At 31.8% G+C, this 19,710-nt stretch overlaps 3 protein-coding genes across 3 annotated transcripts; 1 reads left to right on the top strand and 2 right to left on the bottom strand.

Moving 5' to 3' along the window:
* Window positions 1-1,429: 1,429 nt before the first annotated feature.
* HELRODRAFT_66688 (hypothetical protein) lies at window positions 1,430-4,089 on the top strand (the record flags this gene model as incomplete). Its single annotated transcript, XM_009024205.1, has 5 exons — window positions 1,430-1,566; window positions 1,799-1,922; window positions 2,532-2,606; window positions 3,007-3,159; window positions 3,529-4,089. The coding sequence occupies 5 exons, from the start codon at window positions 1,430-1,432 to the stop codon at window positions 4,087-4,089; spliced, it is 1,050 nt and encodes a 349-aa protein (XP_009022453.1).
* Window positions 4,090-5,297: 1,208 nt separating this feature from the next.
* HELRODRAFT_67237 (hypothetical protein) lies at window positions 5,298-5,817 on the bottom strand (the record flags this gene model as incomplete). The annotated part of the gene is made up of 3 exons (XM_009024299.1): window positions 5,298-5,437; window positions 5,584-5,655; window positions 5,727-5,817. Coding segments are annotated over 3 exons (303 nt in total), but the record flags the coding sequence as incomplete, so codon positions are not given.
* A 956-nt stretch (window positions 5,818-6,773) lies between these two features.
* HELRODRAFT_188883 (hypothetical protein) lies at window positions 6,774-19,548 on the bottom strand (the record flags this gene model as incomplete). The annotated part of the gene is made up of 23 exons (XM_009024437.1): window positions 19,247-19,548; window positions 18,714-18,845; window positions 18,404-18,506; window positions 18,275-18,311; window positions 18,120-18,208; window positions 17,554-17,643; window positions 17,074-17,210; window positions 16,770-16,941; window positions 16,541-16,597; window positions 16,196-16,295; window positions 15,634-15,725; window positions 15,353-15,564; window positions 15,070-15,241; window positions 14,935-15,000; window positions 14,479-14,597; window positions 13,641-13,762; window positions 13,145-13,564; window positions 12,466-13,081; window positions 11,911-12,131; window positions 11,200-11,451; window positions 10,483-10,644; window positions 8,623-9,284; window positions 6,774-8,480 (listed from the first exon to the last, which is right to left on the bottom strand). The coding sequence occupies exons 6-23, from the start codon at window positions 17,596-17,598 to the stop codon at window positions 6,774-6,776; spliced, it is 5,334 nt and encodes a 1,777-aa protein (XP_009022685.1). The 5' UTR covers window positions 17,599-17,643; window positions 18,120-18,208; window positions 18,275-18,311; window positions 18,404-18,506; window positions 18,714-18,845; window positions 19,247-19,548.
* Between the last annotated feature and the right edge of the window lie 162 nt (window positions 19,549-19,710).

Below are 19,710 nucleotides of genomic sequence, written 5' to 3'. Positions count from 1 at the left end.
TATTGATTTCAGTTCTCACAGATATTCATAACCGATTCAATTCGTCTTGGATTTTAAAATATTCAAAATATTAAATTTGAGTGTTTTCACTCTTTTGTTTCTGTTATATCTTGAAGTTTTTACAACTCAATTCGTTTTATTGGCATGCACTCAACGCTTTCAATTAATAATGTATATTTGACTTTTATGTCTTCCTGTCATTATCATTGCTGTTTTTATTCTAATCATAATGATTTATTTAATTGTTATTTTTTTCATTTTAAAAATTTCAGTACAAGAGCAACTGACATCTCCATCGATGACGGATGACAGCAGATTGTTCGATCAGTCCATTTTTCCAACCATAATCAAACAGGAGCACAAGAGACATCATTCACACATCGACAAAGTATGTGACGATCAGTTGATTGCATGCTATGAATAAAGCTTAAATAACTCTTGCCTATATCTCTCTAATGAATTTATTACAATTTCACTTTTACCAGACGTTTTTAAAAGTTATTAATTTTTCTAAATGTTGTTTCAATTCAACAGCACACTTATAAGTTAACTCATGTTAAATGAATGAGATTTATAACATCAGCAATAGTAAACTTCAAAAATGAATTAAGATTTATATGATAATTAGAGCAGAAATAATATTTGACTATCATCAATCCATCATTCAGACGACATCATCAGTGACCAGTCGCTCTCCGACACCTCGAATTGAATCAACGACATTCGATAGCAACATATTCGACGCAACAAACTTTTTCGACACGACATTCGACTCATGGACGGGCAACAGCAGTAACCATGGCAACACTGGCAAGGAAGCCACTGCATCCCTGACAACGCAGAGGAAGAACACCCCTGCAAATTCCAACAATGCTACAAACAAAAATGCCAGCATATCACTGAGCAGTGGTTGGTTTCTGTTATTCACATGCTTGTTTCTGGGTTTTTTCAGTTAACTCTTACACAAAAGAAAAGACAGAAAAAACTGTATCTGTCCATCCAGTTTTTAAAACACATAAAAAAGACTGCATGATTATCAATGAGATTTATATTCTCAAGTTACTAACGTTATTTAAAATAAATTTTATTTAAATTTTTTGCTCTTGCTGTTTCCAGTAACCAATATTTACTTGGCTGCTGAACCAATATAATAATATTTTAGCGTTTAATAAGTCTGCCGAGTTTAACTTGACTGATGCCAGTTCAAATCAATGAATCTCAAGTTTGTTATTTGTAACTATGGACAAGATGAAATTGAAAGTTATTCATCAATAAGATGCTTTACACTACACAATGCATCATAGCAGAACATAATAAAATCAAAAACAAATTAATCCAACATTTACCACTTTATTCAATGAAGAAAATAATTTTACCTTCAATTGCGGCAGATGAGTCTCCGAGCAACATTGCATTTTCTCCATCAGCTATGTTGAGATCGTCAGGCGATCCCAGCGATGATTACTGCGCAATTTGCAACAATGGAGGTGAACTTCTGTGTTGCGATGGTTGTCCCAAAGTTTTCCACATGCAATGTCATGTCTCACAACTAACTGTCGCTCCCAGGTCCATGTTTGTTGCCAGTTTCTATATGGATGGTTTTATTAAATAATTTTGATACCCTATCTAATAAATCAGACTATGTTTTAAAGAGAGTCAATTAAGTTTATTTGTTACACACCCACGTAACTTAATGTGTATCTGTTGTGTGCGCACTTAATACAATATAAAGATGTTAGCTACGTGGCAGGCTGGCACGCATGCAATTGAATGTTCTTTTTAATCACATTACTTCCAGTGACAAATGGTACTGTGGCTTGTGTACTAGCGATGATGTCTTGAGGTTGAATTCTCCTGAAGATGATGCTACCAACTGCAGCGCTAACAATGTTGCCAACACCAACAAAAAGAGGCAACATAAAGTTGATTTGACAGAAAAAGAAAAAAAGGTCATTTCACATGTTTCTGTATAAGTGATATATAATATATATAAAATATAGTTTTATTTACCACGATCTAACTTAATTTTTCATGTTTCTGTTCCATGGAACAATATATATATATATATAATATGGAATGATTGATATGCCATCATCCGTGTTGACGGTTATGGATGTCACCGCATGCTACTAATGTCATTTTGAAAGATGGACCCAATAAGCAGACATTATTTAATGAAGACCTCTGCTTTTCAAAACGAACCAGCTGCAGTTGCATGGCATAGATATGAAATATGATTTCGGCACTTGAATGTTGGGGAAGAGTTGGAAGTAAATTTTTATTGTGCTTTTGACGAATTGTGAGATTGAAAATACAAAGTTGGAGGTTGAGATTTTGGCAGCGATTTTCTATTTAAAATTGGCTTGTGTTCACTAAAACTTTTATTGAATCACACGTGAATAACTTCGAGCAAGAAATAATCGGCTTAAATAATTTGTTCTTGAAGTGAGCTTGCTTGTGAGTGTTACACACGAAAGTTAATTGAGATAATCATTATGCTGTAGTTTTTAAATTATCATCTATCTTTTCAGGTATGCGAGAGATTACTGCTGGAGTTGTACTGTGACTTTGAGAGCACGCCCTTCCACGAACCTGTCAGTAAATCTGTGGGTATTAATGCTTTGTTGCACGGATGATAGATTTGTTTTCTACGGTTTTTATGCATTAATTAAATTATTAATTAATTAATTAATTAAGACCCTGCTGCTACGTTGAACTGATGTTTGTTTTGCTGAGTGCTGAGATTTTGTGTACGGTACGACCTGTAAAACAACTATGAAAAAATTTATAAAAGGTTTTCACGTCTGATTTATTCCAGGGTTGTCTTCATCAATAGATAAAAATAAGCAGCTCTAGAAATTTATTTTTCATTTTATTTTTTCAAATTTTACTTGCTGCGCTTATTTACATTTGTAAGATTTGTTGTTATAAATCTTGCAAAAGTTTTTTATAATATGTACGTTAGCCTACATCCGTAAATGTAATATTTACATTTCTGTATTGTAGGTACCAAATTATCACAAGATCATTTCCACTCCAATGGATTTTCGGACGATCAGGATAAAATTGATGAAGAACCATTTTGAAAAGTACCAATCAGTTGAATCGTTCATCAAAGATGTCCTTCTCGTATTTTCAAACTGTGCAACCTTCAACCCAGTTAGAATACAATACTTTCTCATTTTGTTTGTACTCATTGAAGAAAAATGTAAATTATTATTAATGTCCTGTTTTTTCTTATCTTAATAAATCATACATGGTTTTCAGTGTTGTTACGGTTGCATGACAAGCCTCTTTAAGTGGTTTGCATATGTTTATGTTCTCTGCCAGTTTTTCTCATTACACACTCAGAACGAGTCTATATATTGATATGGTTAACATTTGATGACCAACTTGCCATTCAAACAAACTGGTTATTTGTTTTTAAGAACGTTCAGTAATGTTATCATATCATGTCTAATTACTATTCTATTCACTAACAATGTCCTAAAAATTTGAATTAAAAATTTTTTAATTTTCGATTTGAAGGAGGACACAGACATTGCAAGGGCGGGTAGAAGATTGAACGGCAAGTTCCTCAAGAGATGTTCAGACCTCTTACCATATCTTGATCTTAATTCATTTGGTCTTAATCCAGCGATGACTCAATCAACTCAGTCCGCAAACATTGCATCGACCGAGCTGGAAGAGACGAGTGACAACACAAACGACACCATCGAGCAAGATGCCGCTGCTAATGCGAACGAGATCGTCGATAACACTGAAGACAACATGCAGGAGCAAACTGAAGAGGAGGACAACAACGAAGTTGAGGAAGTTCCAGCTGTAGATGACGACCAACCACAAATCAAAAAAAGAAAAATTGATGGTGATAACGAAGGTGACGACCCAATTGATCCGGACTGCAAATTAATTGAGACGCCCAAACGTGTTGATGAGCGCAGTGACAGTCAGTTACCGAACATTTCGATTAAAATAAAAAACATTCGAACTACAACAACATCTCCAGACAGAGTGTTATGCATAAGTTCAGGTGAGGAGGACACCGGCAGAGATGATGAAGGCAGGAGGACTTCTGCTTCCATCTAGTGACATAACTCTTTTCAGCAATCATTCACGACTAGCTCTGATGAAACTGCAATTTTATATGATCTGATGATGTTGAAGCTCTCAATATTAATACTTCCAATCTGATATTCATTATGATGAAATGGTAATTGGATATACAAAGCTAACGGTTTAACGGAACTTTCACCTATCCTGTTTAATCACTACACAGTACACTTTTTCCCATCTATTTTGTTAACTATAATTAAGACAAAGTGTTTGGGAAGCTTTCGTCATTTGTTTCATATTTATGCATTTCATTTGCATCTCTTCTTTTGTAAGATTTTTCTGTCAAAATGTTTTTCTACTTATTTAACTTAAACAGTTCCATTATTTGTAAATAGTCAGCAAACTTAGTCAATCTTTTTTCTAACCATCTATTTTATGTTGCCATTTGTCGATTTAATAAACGTTGAAGCAATATATCTGTCGGACGCACACATGCACACTGCATGCTGAGTTCATTTTCTCATGTTCATAGATTACAATCGATTCAAAAAACAATTGTCTAGCTTTAACGAGGCTGACTCGTTATTTTTATTTTCTAGCAATTAAGCAGATTCCAATTAGTAGCAAAATATTAAAAATGAATTTTTATTGAGTTTGTGCCAAGTCAAATTAAACAGTTTATTTGGTTATTGTTTGTAAAACAGTTTTCTATTTTTGAATTTATTTCTTATTAAAATTTATTTCATTCAATTTCAAACAGCACATTTTTACTTTGAAAAAGCAAATTTATTTTCAAAAAATATTCTCGGGTGCACATTACAGCTCTTTTCAAATGTTACACGCTGTTCACGAGTGGGATACTGACTTACATTTATACAGTATTTCAGAAATTTTTACCTTTTCATGAAAAATTAAAATTACATCGTAAATATCTGTTTTTTAGTCTTGTTTTCTAAAAAGACCAGATTTTATTAAAAATCCATATTGTAACAAACGAAACCATTAATCTATAGCTTTCTATTACAAAATCAGGCTTGAACCATCAATAAATGTTTATTTCTTCATTTTAATAGCATTTTTAATTGCAAGTATTATTAATCAAATAACATGTCTACCTTCTCAAATTAATTTAAATTGAACTTAATTGTTTCATAATTTATTTAAAAAAAATGTAAATAGAAATAAAATGTTTAATAAAAACTGTTCTGTCAATTAGTTGAGAATAAATGAGTGGCATGCTCTCAGCCATCCTGCTGCATGAAAGGATTAGGAATTGCTTCCATGCCATCGATTGGACAAACCAGAACGACCGATGTACCTCGACACACCACTAAACCCAACTGTCTTGTGTCTTCTGTCAGTTTAAATGTATCATCTGGATCTGCAAAAATTTTTTAGATACCAGTTTTAATAATAGTAATTGCTTTTAATTAATTGAGCTAAAGCATGTTTTTATTTATTAATGTATAAATAAAACTTTTTTAATTAAGCAATAGCTGAGTATGTAAGTGAAATTAATTTAGAAACCTCTCAAATACTCTGTGGTTCCATCCAGAACTAGGTTCAGAAGTGGATCAAAGCCTTTTAAAATGCCACTGGCTGTGTTTGGAATGATATTAATATTAAATAGCTATTTATTTTATAAAAAAAATGTCTGTTTCAAGTTTAACCTTCTCTACCGCCAGCAAACTTCACTCTGATAGATTTATCTAAATATTTTGTTAAATCTAAAATTGTCTCCTTCTTTTTCTTTTCTTTTTCTTGCTGTAGAACAGAATTGTTTCAATCAAAAAAAATTAATTTGACAATATGTAAAATTGTAAATCCATATATAAATACGTATTTATAGTTGAGGTAAAAAGTTCAACTGGGTTAGAATTGCTAAGTAATTTTAATGATAAATAAAAACATTAAAATTAAATCTCCAGTTCTAGATATCTAATCAACCATCAATGGCATACTATACTTTATCATACATATTTGTTTTTATCTCAATTTTTGAATAACCTTGAGAGACTAAATAAAATAAAATAAATTGGGTCCATGTGCCATGTGGGCATGTATGTGTATATATACACATGTATGATTATACATACAACACATAAATGGGGCATGGCAGGTGTAGGTCAGGTTACAAAACAAAAGGAAAATGAAATTAATGAAAATGAAATTAATTAATGCGGTACTCAAAAAATTTCATTAAATTTTATAAAATAATTTTATATACACTCACTTGAGACATAGTTAATAATTTTATTATTATTATTATATGACAAACTAATTCGCCTAAACGCAGAAACCAAACTTTAGTCGAAGTTTACTTTTAGAAATCTAACAAAGACCTAATTTTTCCGTTTTTTCAATTCATAAGATATTACGTATGATCATATACATATATATATCATATATATATTATATATATATATAATAAATATACGTATGATACAATTGAAATCATCGTGAAGTGAGCGTATAGAATAGATCTTATCCCCAATATCCATTCATGCCAATATCCGATTGTACTTGCAATAAGGTACACATCGTTGATCCAGACCTAACTCTTCCTTATTAGTTCAGCACCTTATACACTTAATCCCAAAAGGAAAACGCAAAAACTAATTCAAACAGATAAATATATTACGCTAGAATTTTACAAACCAAAGAATATAATAAATTTTAAATATTGTTATGTATAATAACCCTATAATAATATTATTTCAAGTCAACGACGAGGAAGATAAGGAGTGCGAAGAAGTCAGCGACCGTTCTGTATGATGAGCAGTTGTGACGCCACGTAGTTTACCAATGTCTTTGTTTTCACTTTCACTTTCATAGTCATCATCATCATCATCATCATCATCATCATCATTATCATCACCATCATCATCAAAATTGTAATCATTTTTGTAATCGTCCCCAAAATAATCTTGATCTTTAATAAACTTATCAGCAGCAAATAACTTATCATCATGAAGGATTTGGTAATGTTTTGTAGTCATTCCTTCACCTGTCTCAAGAATGGTGTTGATATCATGAACACAGTCCTCACCAGAGCTTACGTTGAATGGTGCATTACCACCAGCATTGTCGATACTTATTAGATTGCGATTGCCATCATCATTATCATTTTTATCGTCATCATCTATCAAAATGTTTTCAGTTATGTCGTCCAAGGTTCTTGCACTGATCATGTTGAGGATGTTCGGCGACATCAAATCATCGTTCCTATCATCAATTATATCATCATTATTGCTTCCTTTACAGCTATTATCAACTGAACCACGGGTAGACATTTGCTGTTTTTTATGTTCTTCCGTTTTATTGTTATTAACAAGTGAGGAAGCATTGTTCAACTGTTGAAAGCCAGTGTTGGTTAGTGTGGACTGATGAGATGATGACGACAACGACGATGATGATGCTTTTGAAAATGACGAAATGTTTTTGTTCATGTCTACATTTGCTTCATCAGATATTGACGATGACATTGAAAAAGATGACGATTGTGATGGTGAATTAACATCATTCAGCTTATCAGATTGGGGTAAAATTTTAGTTGATAATAATGTGGACGCTGAAGCTAAATTTGTTACATGATGTGATGGTAATGCTGAATGAAGATTATTTGGTGAGACCGATTGTTTTGATAATATTGGTGACATTATTATAGGTGATAATGACGTCATTATTGGTGATGGTGTTCTCATTACTGGTGGTGATGACATCCTTATTGGTGGCGATGACGTCATTTTTGGTGGCGATGATGTCAATAATGGTGGCGATGACATGATCATTGGTGAAGATGAAATCTTAAGTGGTGGTGATGACATCATTATTGGAGATAGTGGCCTCATTTTTGGTGGTGATGATGATGGCGAATGTTTGGGTGATGATGATGATGTTGGTGTTGATGAAGTTTCAAAGATTGGAGATGGAGGGCGAAATAATGCTGAACGTGCATCAGTGAAGCCTACCGACATTTTATGAGATGTTTCTGGCTGCGGTGGCTGTTGTGTCTGCTGCATTAGCTCTCCACGCCGCTCGTTTAGTCGAAGAAATTTACTTGCTTGCATGTTTGTTGCGAAACCTTCAACATTCTGCTGCTCACTGTTGAATTGGCGTTCAGTGTTAACCATATGGTGAACATTGCCAATATTTAAATAGTTTGTATCTGCAAAATTTATGATTCTGCTGTCTTTGCTCACATTGTTGTTGTTGTTGTCGTCGTCGTCATTATTTTTGTCGTGGATTTCAGAGTTTCTATTTTTTATATTGAGACTAACGTCGTTGTTGTCATATGATCTGGCTCTGTTAATCTTCCTGCCCTCATTGAAGATGTTAGAATCATGAGCGCCAACCTGGCTGACATCATTCAGTGCCGCTGCTAACACTTTTTTAAGCTCCAGAGAACACAACTGATTTGTTATCTGAAATAAAATTTAAACTTTTCAAAATTAAACACGTTTATGAACAGTGAAATCGTAAAAAATAAATGACCAGTGATGCTAGTTGATGACGATGATGAAGGAAGATGATAATGATCAGAATATTTTTGAAATGCCAACAAACCTCGAATAGTCTGTTGAGGGCAACATTCTGTTGATGTGCCCTCTCCTCAACTTTCAACATCTCCATCTTGTTCAGCTGTTCACATGTTGCGTCAAAAACATTTAACAAATTCAGTTCCATCCTCAACCGACCACCAAGTTCATTCGCACCGAGCACCAGATGATGCTGTTGCTGCTGTTGCGCTTGCTGTTGCAGATGTTCCGGTTGTAATTGTTGTTCTTGTTGTTGAACTTGCTGATTGTTGAATACATTTTTTTGATACTGCACTTGAATTTTGTGTAGTTGCTGTTGTTGTTGGTAAATGACATCGTCATCATTTTTATCAGCGCCATCATCGCAATCGCCGAAACCGCCACTTGCACCACCATCCCTGAAATACAGCCCATCGTAATAATGTTTCTCAACCTCAGTCCCACCTTCGTCTCCATCGGCATTATCATTTGCATTGTAATTAACAGGTTCGTCGTGCTGCCTTTTAAAATCATTGTGCGATCTCAATCCAATGCCACTAACGTTTGTCATAAATTTGGCATCATCATCAGATTCATCATTGTTAACATCATCACCTCCACTACCACCATCTTTTTCTTTGTTGTCCTGGCAGTTATCATCACCATTATTAACAGCATCACTCACTTTCGCATCATCATTTTCGACATTGGCTGCAAAAAATTGAATTATAAGATGATTAAACAACAACAAAAACAACATCAGGTATTTTAATAATAACAGTAAAAATAATAAGAAGAAGAACAAGAGGAAGAAAACGAAGAAGAAGAAGAAGAGGAAGAAGAAGAAAAAGAAGACGAAGAATGATAATGTTTAACATCACCATTTGAAACTTTTCATTATTGCTAATGCAATGATGAAGTTAGTGACAGTTAGTAACAACAGAGTGGTTCTGTTATTTAATTATGATTATTTTCAAGAAATATGAAATTTAATAACATCATTAATAACTACAAATGAGTGAATTAGTTAAAAAATTAAGAAATAAATAAATTTATGAATTAATGCATGAAAGAATGAACATATGAATAAATAAACGAATGAATGAATGAATGAATGAATGAATGAATGAGTGAGTGAATGAATGAATAAATGAATGAATGAATGAATGATTGAATGAATGATTGAATGAATGATTGAATGAATGAATGAATGAATGAATGAATGAATGAATGAATGAATGAATGAATGAATGAATGAATGAATGAATGAATGAGCAAACTTTTAATGCGTTCCCTCCAGACAGCTAACACAGATCGTGTGATGTCATCACTAAGAATATCATCCAATAAAATGTCAGCTTTACTTTTCCATTCAGTCTGAATGAGTGGTGAGTGAATAAACAAATATGCCAGTAAACAAATGAATGAATAAATTAATGCATTAATTAATGGATGAATGAATGAATAAGTGAGTGAGTAACTTTTTGGAATATGGTCACCAACCAAACATTAATATTATAATAAAATAACCATCTAATAACAGTTTGTTATTTAACGATGATGACTGAATATGATGATGGTTGTAACATTGTAACATCGCGCCATATTATAACAATACTTAACTTTAAAAATTTAAATCATATTTTTTACATCATTTGAAAATGATGATGATAATGTTGATGATGTTGATGGCGTTTACGGTGATGATTAAATAGTGACGATTTGTTGACGATGATGTATAAAATATTAAAATAAAATTTTTGCTAAATTAATATAAAATCGCCAAAAAATAATGCAGATTTGAGCAACTAATTTAAAAAAACTACCTCAAGTCTGTTAGAACATGAAATTTTATCAGTAATATTACGATGATGATCATGATGATGGCGGTGAGTAGACTTGGAACTACCATTCAATAAGCCCAAATGATAGCGTTTCATCAAAATGTTAACTCTTTCTCTGAGCTCGTCATCATCTTCCTCACTTTTAATACCTTCTTCGTCGTCATCATCATCATTTTTGTTATCATTGGTACCTTGTGCATCTTTAAGCGAATTTTGTTCTTTTTGTTCTTGTGTGGTGTTAAACGCGTTTGATGTTCTATTTGAATCTTCTTAGGGGATGATTGTTTTGAAAAGTAATCAATTAATCAATCAGTCGATCAGTCGATCGATCAATCAATCAATCAATCAATCAATCAATCAATCAATCAATCAATCAATCTATCAATCTATCTATCTATCAGTTCGATAAATTGATCATCATTTTCGTTTAGCGTCATAACAACGCAAAGCAGTAGAATCTGAATTTTTAAAATCATCATACAATATTGTAAGAGGGCAACCGTAATATAAGTTACTCGATGACTATATACATTAATTAACAACATAATCGTACATTACGCGTCTGTATACCATTGAATATTGTTATTTTCAACGCTAAACGAAGGAAATGAACAACGAATATATCATTGATAAAATCATTATAACGAAGGCTTCTACTGTAGCTGCCATTTTAAATATTGTTGTCATAAAAGTCCTAACGTGGTCTGGGAAAACGATTTTGTCGTTGCAAAAAACATAAACAACGGAAATACAACACAATTAGATTACCACAACAGCATTACTTGAAACAAATTGCCATGTTGGACCACTCAACGTGCTGTTGATGTGTCTAGAGACCTGCTTCAATTCATTAAGTCTTTGTGCGAAGGCATTGTTAATTAGCTGAGAATTCTGTTGTTGCTGTTGCATTTGTTGTTGCTGTATCTGTTGTTGTTGTGAATGTTGAAAGTTTTGTTGTTGATGTTGTTGAGAGTGTTGTTCTTTTTCAGTGTCCTTCAGTTGAAATTGAATGTACCGACCGTTATCAGCTGATGCTGAATGTAATATTTGATTAAATTATTTAAAATCACATTAATTATATAGTCTATTTAAGCTTATTTGATGGAAGATACTCATCAGATCAGAACTACCAGCATATTAATTTATGTTCTAATCGTTAAACTGCTTTTTAAAAATTATCAAAAATAGCATTACTAAACAAAATGAATATTAAGATAAAAGGCAGACTCACCTATCAAATAATAAAAAACATTTCATAAAACAGAAAGTTGAACAAAAAATTCAAAATTATAAAGTCTCGAAACAAAAAAGCAAAAAGATGACAATCCACCCACAAATTTTGGACATGTAGAGCTTTATTTGATGAGCGTAATTTTTGTAGTTCTTAATAACATCAGTTATCTTTAAATTATTTTCTTTCGTAAATTTTCCTAAAATGTCTGATGCATCAAATGATTCCGATTGGCTCTTGGAATATAAATTCAACGAATCACCTGCCCTCTGCTCACAGGTTTCCTTGTTGGCAGCAATGTCCGTGTCAATAACATCCTCCTCCTCCTCCTCTTCCTCATCATCATCATCTTCGTCGTCACATTCATCGTAACTGCAATCGTTGTAGTCATCCTTTAGATCACGACCTCTTCTTTTGATGGCATTATCATTAGCAGAGTTATTATTGGCGCGTCTCATGTTCTTTCTTCCTCCTGAAAGAACGCTAATAATGAACAATGATGTTAATTTTATTTATTTATTTATTTATCACGATTCTTCCTTCAATATTTTTCAGGGGCATCACCAGCAAACACACAGTGCATGCAAATAAACATGGAACAACGCATCACACACACTGCATGTGATAAGCAGGAATCTTTCAGCAATCGAGTCTAGTCACTGCAATAGCAGCAGCGCCAGGCACTTTACCACTACACCATTGTGTCGCGTGAATGAGCAATAATGATGATGATGAATGACGTTGAACAATGATGATCATGAACTATAATGACATCAATGGTATTGATTAAAAAGACAAAATATTGTACAAAACCAACTTTGAAAAACCATTTTCAGATGACATTGAATAGCAGTTAGAAATATGAGATGGATGGTTAACTTTTTTGCAAGATTTTATGATCTCCAGTTGTTCTTGTTTTATTTTGTTTAAATTATTTTTAATACTTTCCTCTCTCTCTTTCATCGCTTTTTCATCCATCTTCATCTGCGTTCTTCGCTTCAATTTCTGCTGTCTTATCAGATCTTTAGCATCTTCTTCGTCAATCAGCCTCTTTTTAACAGGAGTGTACACATCAGTCATGTTAATGTTGTGTTGTATGATATGATTGCCATGTCTGAACAACTTTCTGTGGCGACGTTTCTGCTCTTCAACTAATTTTTTGCGTCTTGTTATTTCCTCTTCACTTAACTTCAATTTCTGAATGGATGGAAGTTCATGGTGATGTTGTTTTAATTCTTGCTGTCGTTTATGTTGCAGTCGATGTTGTTGTTGTTGTTTTGGTGGTTGATGCTCCAGATGACGTTGCTGATTCTTGAAATTAGTTTTAGCTGGCAGTTGTTTAAGCTGTGGCTGTTGTAGTTCTTTCTGTGGCTGTATGTCTTGAATTTCATTTTGTTGCTTGGAGGTAGGTTGATGACTAGGAGATAGAGATTCTGAAAATAATAAAAAAAATAAATTGAAATGTTTTAATTTAATATGTTAATAAATTGTTTTACCAGTATTTTTATTATTGAAAAGTTTATCTTTAATTGCAACACTTGTATTTTCTTCACAGAATGTGTTGTTTGGAAGTAGTTTGTTATCACTTCTTTGAGCAAAATCCAAAAATGTCTGATTGCTAACATGAACTTCCTTGTTAATTTGGCTGCTGTCTTCGACAGCATTGGTATCAACAATGCAACTATTGGCAGCCAGATTATTTGCATTAATGATAACATCACTATCCAAAGTTGTTTCAGCATACTTTTTGTCATCATAGGATGAGGTAACAGAATGTTTATTTGAAGTAATTTTTGAACTGCCAACACTATTAAATGCATAGTTCAAATCTTCATTAACTTTATAGCTTCTATGAAAACTTTCCTCTGTACTCACTGATGAGTCTTGATTATTTGTCTTACTACTAATTTTCCTATCTAGAAATTGAATGTTATTAACTTAATGTTATAAAAATTACACTAATGATTTGAATGATTTTAAATATATACTCACAGACTTGTCTTTTGAATGATTTCTGTTGGTTTTCCAAATTAACTTTCAGTTCTTCCCTAGGTTTCACAACATCTGTTATCTTAATGTTCAAATATTTATTGTTGTTTTGGCTTTTGAGTTGGCTTGATTGAATTGAATATTGATTGAATGACAGAAGCAAAGATTTTCTTTTGTGCAAAGCAAAATATTCATTTTCACAAAATGTTTCCAAAATTATCAAATATTACAAACTATTACTGTTGCAACACAACATCAGTCATGCATTCTAACTTTAGAAACATGCATTAAAAAAGTACTTCAATCAAAAGCGAAATTATGGACATACACAATATTTTGCTAACTCATTCCTGATTTCGTCATCCAACAACGCGAACAAGTCAGTCGGCAAGTTGAAAAAAGATTTGATCGTTTTTTCGTCTAACTGCAAAAATTTGCCATTATCGCGGCTTTCAAAATAACTCGTTTTACGTTTAAAATGAGTCATTTATAAAAAAATATAGTTAATAATTTTAAATGAATAATCTTAGCTAATCTTTTAATCTTTCGAAAGAAAGTGCAAAACAACGATCGGCAATGGCAACCAGCACAACCTGTACGAGCAGAGATGCAAAGATGAATTAAAAATTCTTCAAGACTTACCTGGACACAATTTTACATATACCCATATGAAATGAACTCTCCCGATTTCATGCAGTGTTTCAACTATTTCATTATCCAAAATTTTTGTAATTCACTGTTTAATCATTTAATTCATTCCCTGTAGATAATTCATATATACTTGAAAAATAAAATTAGAATTATGTTCCATAATTAGAAAGAAACCGGACAAATGGAAGACCTGCCAAGAAATAGAGACTTCTTAGAATGAACTAAGTTGTGAATTTTGAATTCAATAAAATTAGCCGGAGAACGATTTTGGAAATCAACAAAAAGTTTGACCTCATCGACGTTAGCAACCTCTCAGGGGGTTAATAAGGATCGTTGATTAATTCCTATGCATTTGCATTACCTTACATCAAACTATAGCAACCTCTGTCAGAAGTTTATCCTCACGTTTCATTTGATTAACAGCTTATTTTATACTTATTATGCATCGAGATAGTTCAACCAATGGAGCAAAAAATTCTTCAACCGTATTTTTCACATCTTTCATTACGTTCATTTGACGCGAAGTCATGCAAAAAATAAAATCAATCAAGATATACCAGGATGAGACATATTGGTATTTACAAATACAATGAATGAAAATATTAAATAATAATTTAAACAACAGTTTGCCAAATTTTTATCAAACAGTATTGATTTCTCCCATTATGTTCACTTTTCTGTTTTTGTATTTCAAAGATATTTCTTTCTCAATCTAAAAATTGAAATTTTAATAAATGTAAAAATGTGAGAATAAAAACATTGGTGAAATAGAATTGAGTACCTGTTGCTTTAGGATTTTTGTCTTTTTTCTCATGATTTCAAGTTTTGGTTCCAAAGAAGATTTTTGCTGAATTGCTTCATCTTGTCTGACTACCATGATTTTAGATTGAGCTTCAAACTTTTCACTATCAGAAGACATCTTCGTCAAATTTTCAACTATCTTATCCACATGTCTAGTACAGGAAACGATTAATTTTATGAATTATAGCAGCTTCACTTTATAACTTCAATCTCGTTAACAAATATTACATTAACAATAAATAATTAAAAATAAATTAGATCACCTTGGAAAGCTTAAAATCAAAAACAATTCTTTGATCTTAGATTCAGAAAATTTGTTGATGATGTTTTGAACGTTTGTCAACATGATTTCAACATTTTTCTCATCAACATGCAACAATGCTGGAGCAGACTGAAGGATGTAGTCAGAGAGAAAGTTGGATGAGGACGACGACGCCTTCATCTCGTGTCTACGTTGCATCAGGAATGCCTCCAACTGTCATTTCATGATTAGTTTAAAGAAATTTATAGGCAATAACGAATGGTGAATAATTTCTTGAACAACCTCATGCAAATCATCAAGAAGCAAATTTCTTGTTGTGATGTATTCTATCATACTCAGAGAATCATTCCCACGAGCCACTGAATCCATTTCCGCTTTATTAAAAATTTTACATTATAACAATTTAATCAATTGAACCAACTATATAGTTTCATTTTATGGTGGCCATCAACACATATCAAATTTTAATAAAAAAATAAACACGTGAGAAACACAGTTGAATGAGCCATCATACAACTGAATGAACTCGAACCAGGTTAGCGCCTCTCATTTCCAGAGCTTAATTGCCAACCAAGTTATAAATTTGTTAACAACTCAACAGTAGAACGAACTCAAAGATAATACAAAGTGACATGAACGTATTCAGATACTGAAACGGAAATTAAATGAACATTTGGAATGTTTACAAACGGATTTCAGATTTACAATCAAGAAATTAAATGAACAAACCAAAAACATGGCTTTTAACAGCGTCATTGTTATTAACTTATGTAAATAAAATAAAAACAAAATTAATGATTGAATGAACAAATAAATGAATGAATGAATGAGATAATGGAGCAACCATTAGCATCACCAGATCCAGCATCTTGGATTGATTGATCAACTACGGCAACATCTTCAATGCCCCAATCTATTTCTGACGCCACTGCTTCAACTCTTTCCTTATAATCCAGGTATTATGTGAACATTATGTTCAAAGACACTATTATATTTACGAATAGGAGAGTGCACTTTTATAGGAAATGCAATGCAATTTAAAAATTTTCAAATTTGAAAGTTTATTGAATCAAAAGATATTTTACCAAAACGTTAAAACATAGTTTAATATTAATACAGAGTGAGTGCTTACATATTTTATTCATTATTTTCATTAAATAAAAAAAACCGAGAAATAGAATAAAATTACTTGAGGCACTGTCTGAATGTCCGCATCAGAGCAGAAGTCAATGTTGCCCCAGTCAATCTGAAACAAGAAATAATGGATTGGTGAAAAAATTAATTACAACATCGCTATATCATTCTATTGTGAAAATACTTTGAAATTAATTAAAAACTAAAAAAATTCACTAAAATAAACGGTAACAAGCAGTCCAAACTTTGTCAGAAAAAAAATTTACAAAGACATTAATCAGCACCTCATCAGTTTTTCCATCTACAAGGTCCCCGTCAAAGCCATCATTTCCGAAATCCAACTGCACTTTAAGAATTCTTTCAGGTGCCACTCCGCGTTTCCATTCATAGACAGTCGTGTTACCCTTCAGTGAAACATATCTCAGCATCTTCAGTCTTCCTTCTCCTGTCACAGATCTGTTCGCAAATACAAAGTCAATATCTCAATTTAAAATAAGTTTATAAATTAACTCGTGGGAAAAAAGTATAAATATATAAAATAATATAAATTCAGTATATTTGAAAACTTTAATGGATAACGTCAGTTACCCATTTGATAGGAAGCTGACAAAATTTGAATAGAAATCCACTTCCTTGTTCAGCCCAGTGACATCAGCAACAATCTCATTGTAAAAATCTGACAGGATGGAGAGGAGTCCACACAGTTCCTTCTTCAAGGACCTCCCCTGGACAACATTGGATGAAACGATTTTGTAAATTATAATCTCACAATAGAAGCATTGCTGATAAAATTTAAATCATCATTTACTCCATTGAAAAAACAAATTTATAAAAATTATTCCAGGAGAAATAATTAAATACAGAAAAAAATTAGTTTTATTAAGTAAAAAAGGCTGGAAAAAATTGAGTTTTTCAACAAACAAACAAACAAACAAACAAACAAACAAACAAACAAACAAACAAACAAACAAACAAACAAACAAACAAACAAACAAACAAACAAACAAACAAACAAACAAGTGAATAAATAGACAGACAGACAATTTTAAACAAACAAAAAAAACTAACAGCAATGCCAAGATTTTTGCATGCTTTGTTATATTTTTCTCTCATCTCCAAACTGTTCTTGTGACACTCCACTTCCTTCTTCCCATACTCCTTTGTTAAGAAATTGGTATTGGTCATTTATATAGCCCCCACTTTATGTAATCTATGTGGTGGTCAGTCATTTTTGGTCAAGTGGTTTTGAAAGTCTCACAAAGTTAAAGTTTCATTTATTTCAGTTGAAGTTAGAAATGTTTAAATTTTCAGGAATATAAGAAATTTAAAAAAAAATTCATAGAATAAGCTAGATGAAGATAATTACAATAAGATGTTGATGAGATCACATATGGTGATGATAATAATGATAATGATGATTATGATGCAAAATGACTATCATCACACAAATGTTGATTTTAAGTGATGATGAGAGTGAATAGAATGCAGATGATGTTTAGTGGCAATGATGTTTTTATAAGATTGAAAAAGAACTGATAATAAAAATGACGATGTTTTTGAACAGAATGACAAGCAATCAATTGTAGATAAGGAAGATGATGAAGTGAATGAAATGACAAGAACAAATTATAAACCTGATGTTGCTTGGTTGGTTTTTGAAAGTGTTTCTTCAATGCAGGGATGTCATAGTTGACAAACCTCGTCAATTAGTTGACTGCTTCAACTTCCAAATTAATTTTTTTAATTACATTTTAATGTCCAAAATTATTTGACCTTTTTTTAAACTTACTTAAAATAAATGTTGTCTTTTCATTACACTTTATGATTTTTCTCCCATCCTATTATGGAAAATTAGGAAAAATTTAATGAGTTAATCAGTGGTATTAATAAATAATTTTGAAAAAGAAAGATAATTTTACTTGTTATTCTTTAGGAAAATATGAAACCAAAAATTTTCTTTGAACTTCCTTCAGTCTTCTTCAATATTTCAACAATTTCTTTGCAGTGGAAATAATTAATATCTGTTCATAAATAAAAGATTACACTAGGTGATGAAACAAATATCATCACTGTTATTTTATTTATCATGTCATGTTATTTTATGTTTATTTCTATTGAAATATTTATCACCAAAAACAGTAAATAATTAATAAATAATTAATAAATCAAGACCGAAAAATTGACAAATCCTAATTAATAGTCAGTGAGAAAGATTAAAAATAACTTACAAGTTCCTTGAAGAAGTTGTGTGATGCTATCAACTGCTGGCATGTCCTGGATGGCCAGATTGATTTGCTGGCGGACCTTCAACACTGCATCCTGCCAGGCTGGTTGACAATGACGCCTGCTCAACAACCAATCTGTGTAAACAATTAATTACGAATTATTATTTACTTGAGTATTACATTAATGTGCATAGCCAGTTAAGTTTAATAATCCTAACTAAATGATAAATTTAATTAATATTATAATTGTCATTCTTAAAACATATTATAAATTATAAAATAGATTACATTAGAATTAGAACAGATAAAATTTTATCTAGTTCTGTTATAAATAAGTTAGTGCAAAAATCCTAAAAAAATCAGCTAAAAAAACTAGAAAGTTTTAAAAATTATTTAAATTTATAAATTTTAAAACTGAAACATTTTAAAAATAATTTGTTTCGATAAATAAACAATAAATAAATAAACATACAAATAAATAAATAAAGAAGAAAAAAATAAACATAAATAGATTTTTCAAAAATAAGCAAAAAAACCTTGCAATTTGTTATAATGTATATCGATTGGTAAGTCTTCATCCATTATTAATCACAAACTTTAACCAAATCCAGCACGGCAATCACCGACAGACGACAGATGAGATGCGGAGACCCCAACAGCCCTAAACAACTGTTCACGTTCACAAACTATTTTACAAAGTTTACATATGGTGCACTGTAATATCGTTCAGCTTTGTCAATGAATAAACATTTTCAGTTTGCACGAAGGTTTATTGGGCTTGAGGGGCTTGAGTAAATTCTTAAAAAAATTTGATAGTAACTAAAAAAAATTTCTCGATTGATGTATATCACAAAATAGTTAAAAAAAAATGTTTGTGTTTATGTATGTATGTATGCATGTATGTATGCTTCTTATGTGTGTACAAACCAGAAACAAAAAGTAGCAATTTAAAGAAATAGCTGCCAAATCATATATGAAAGATGATAGCTCCCTAAGGTCA

The sequence above is a fragment of the Helobdella robusta genome (genome assembly GCF_000326865.2).
Source record: "Helobdella robusta unplaced genomic scaffold HELROscaffold_4, whole genome shotgun sequence".
Classification (NCBI taxonomy): Eukaryota; Metazoa; Annelida; class Clitellata; order Rhynchobdellida; family Glossiphoniidae; genus Helobdella; species Helobdella robusta.
The sequence above is the reverse complement of the archived record's forward strand: the minus strand, read 5'-3'. Positions and strand labels throughout refer to the sequence as shown.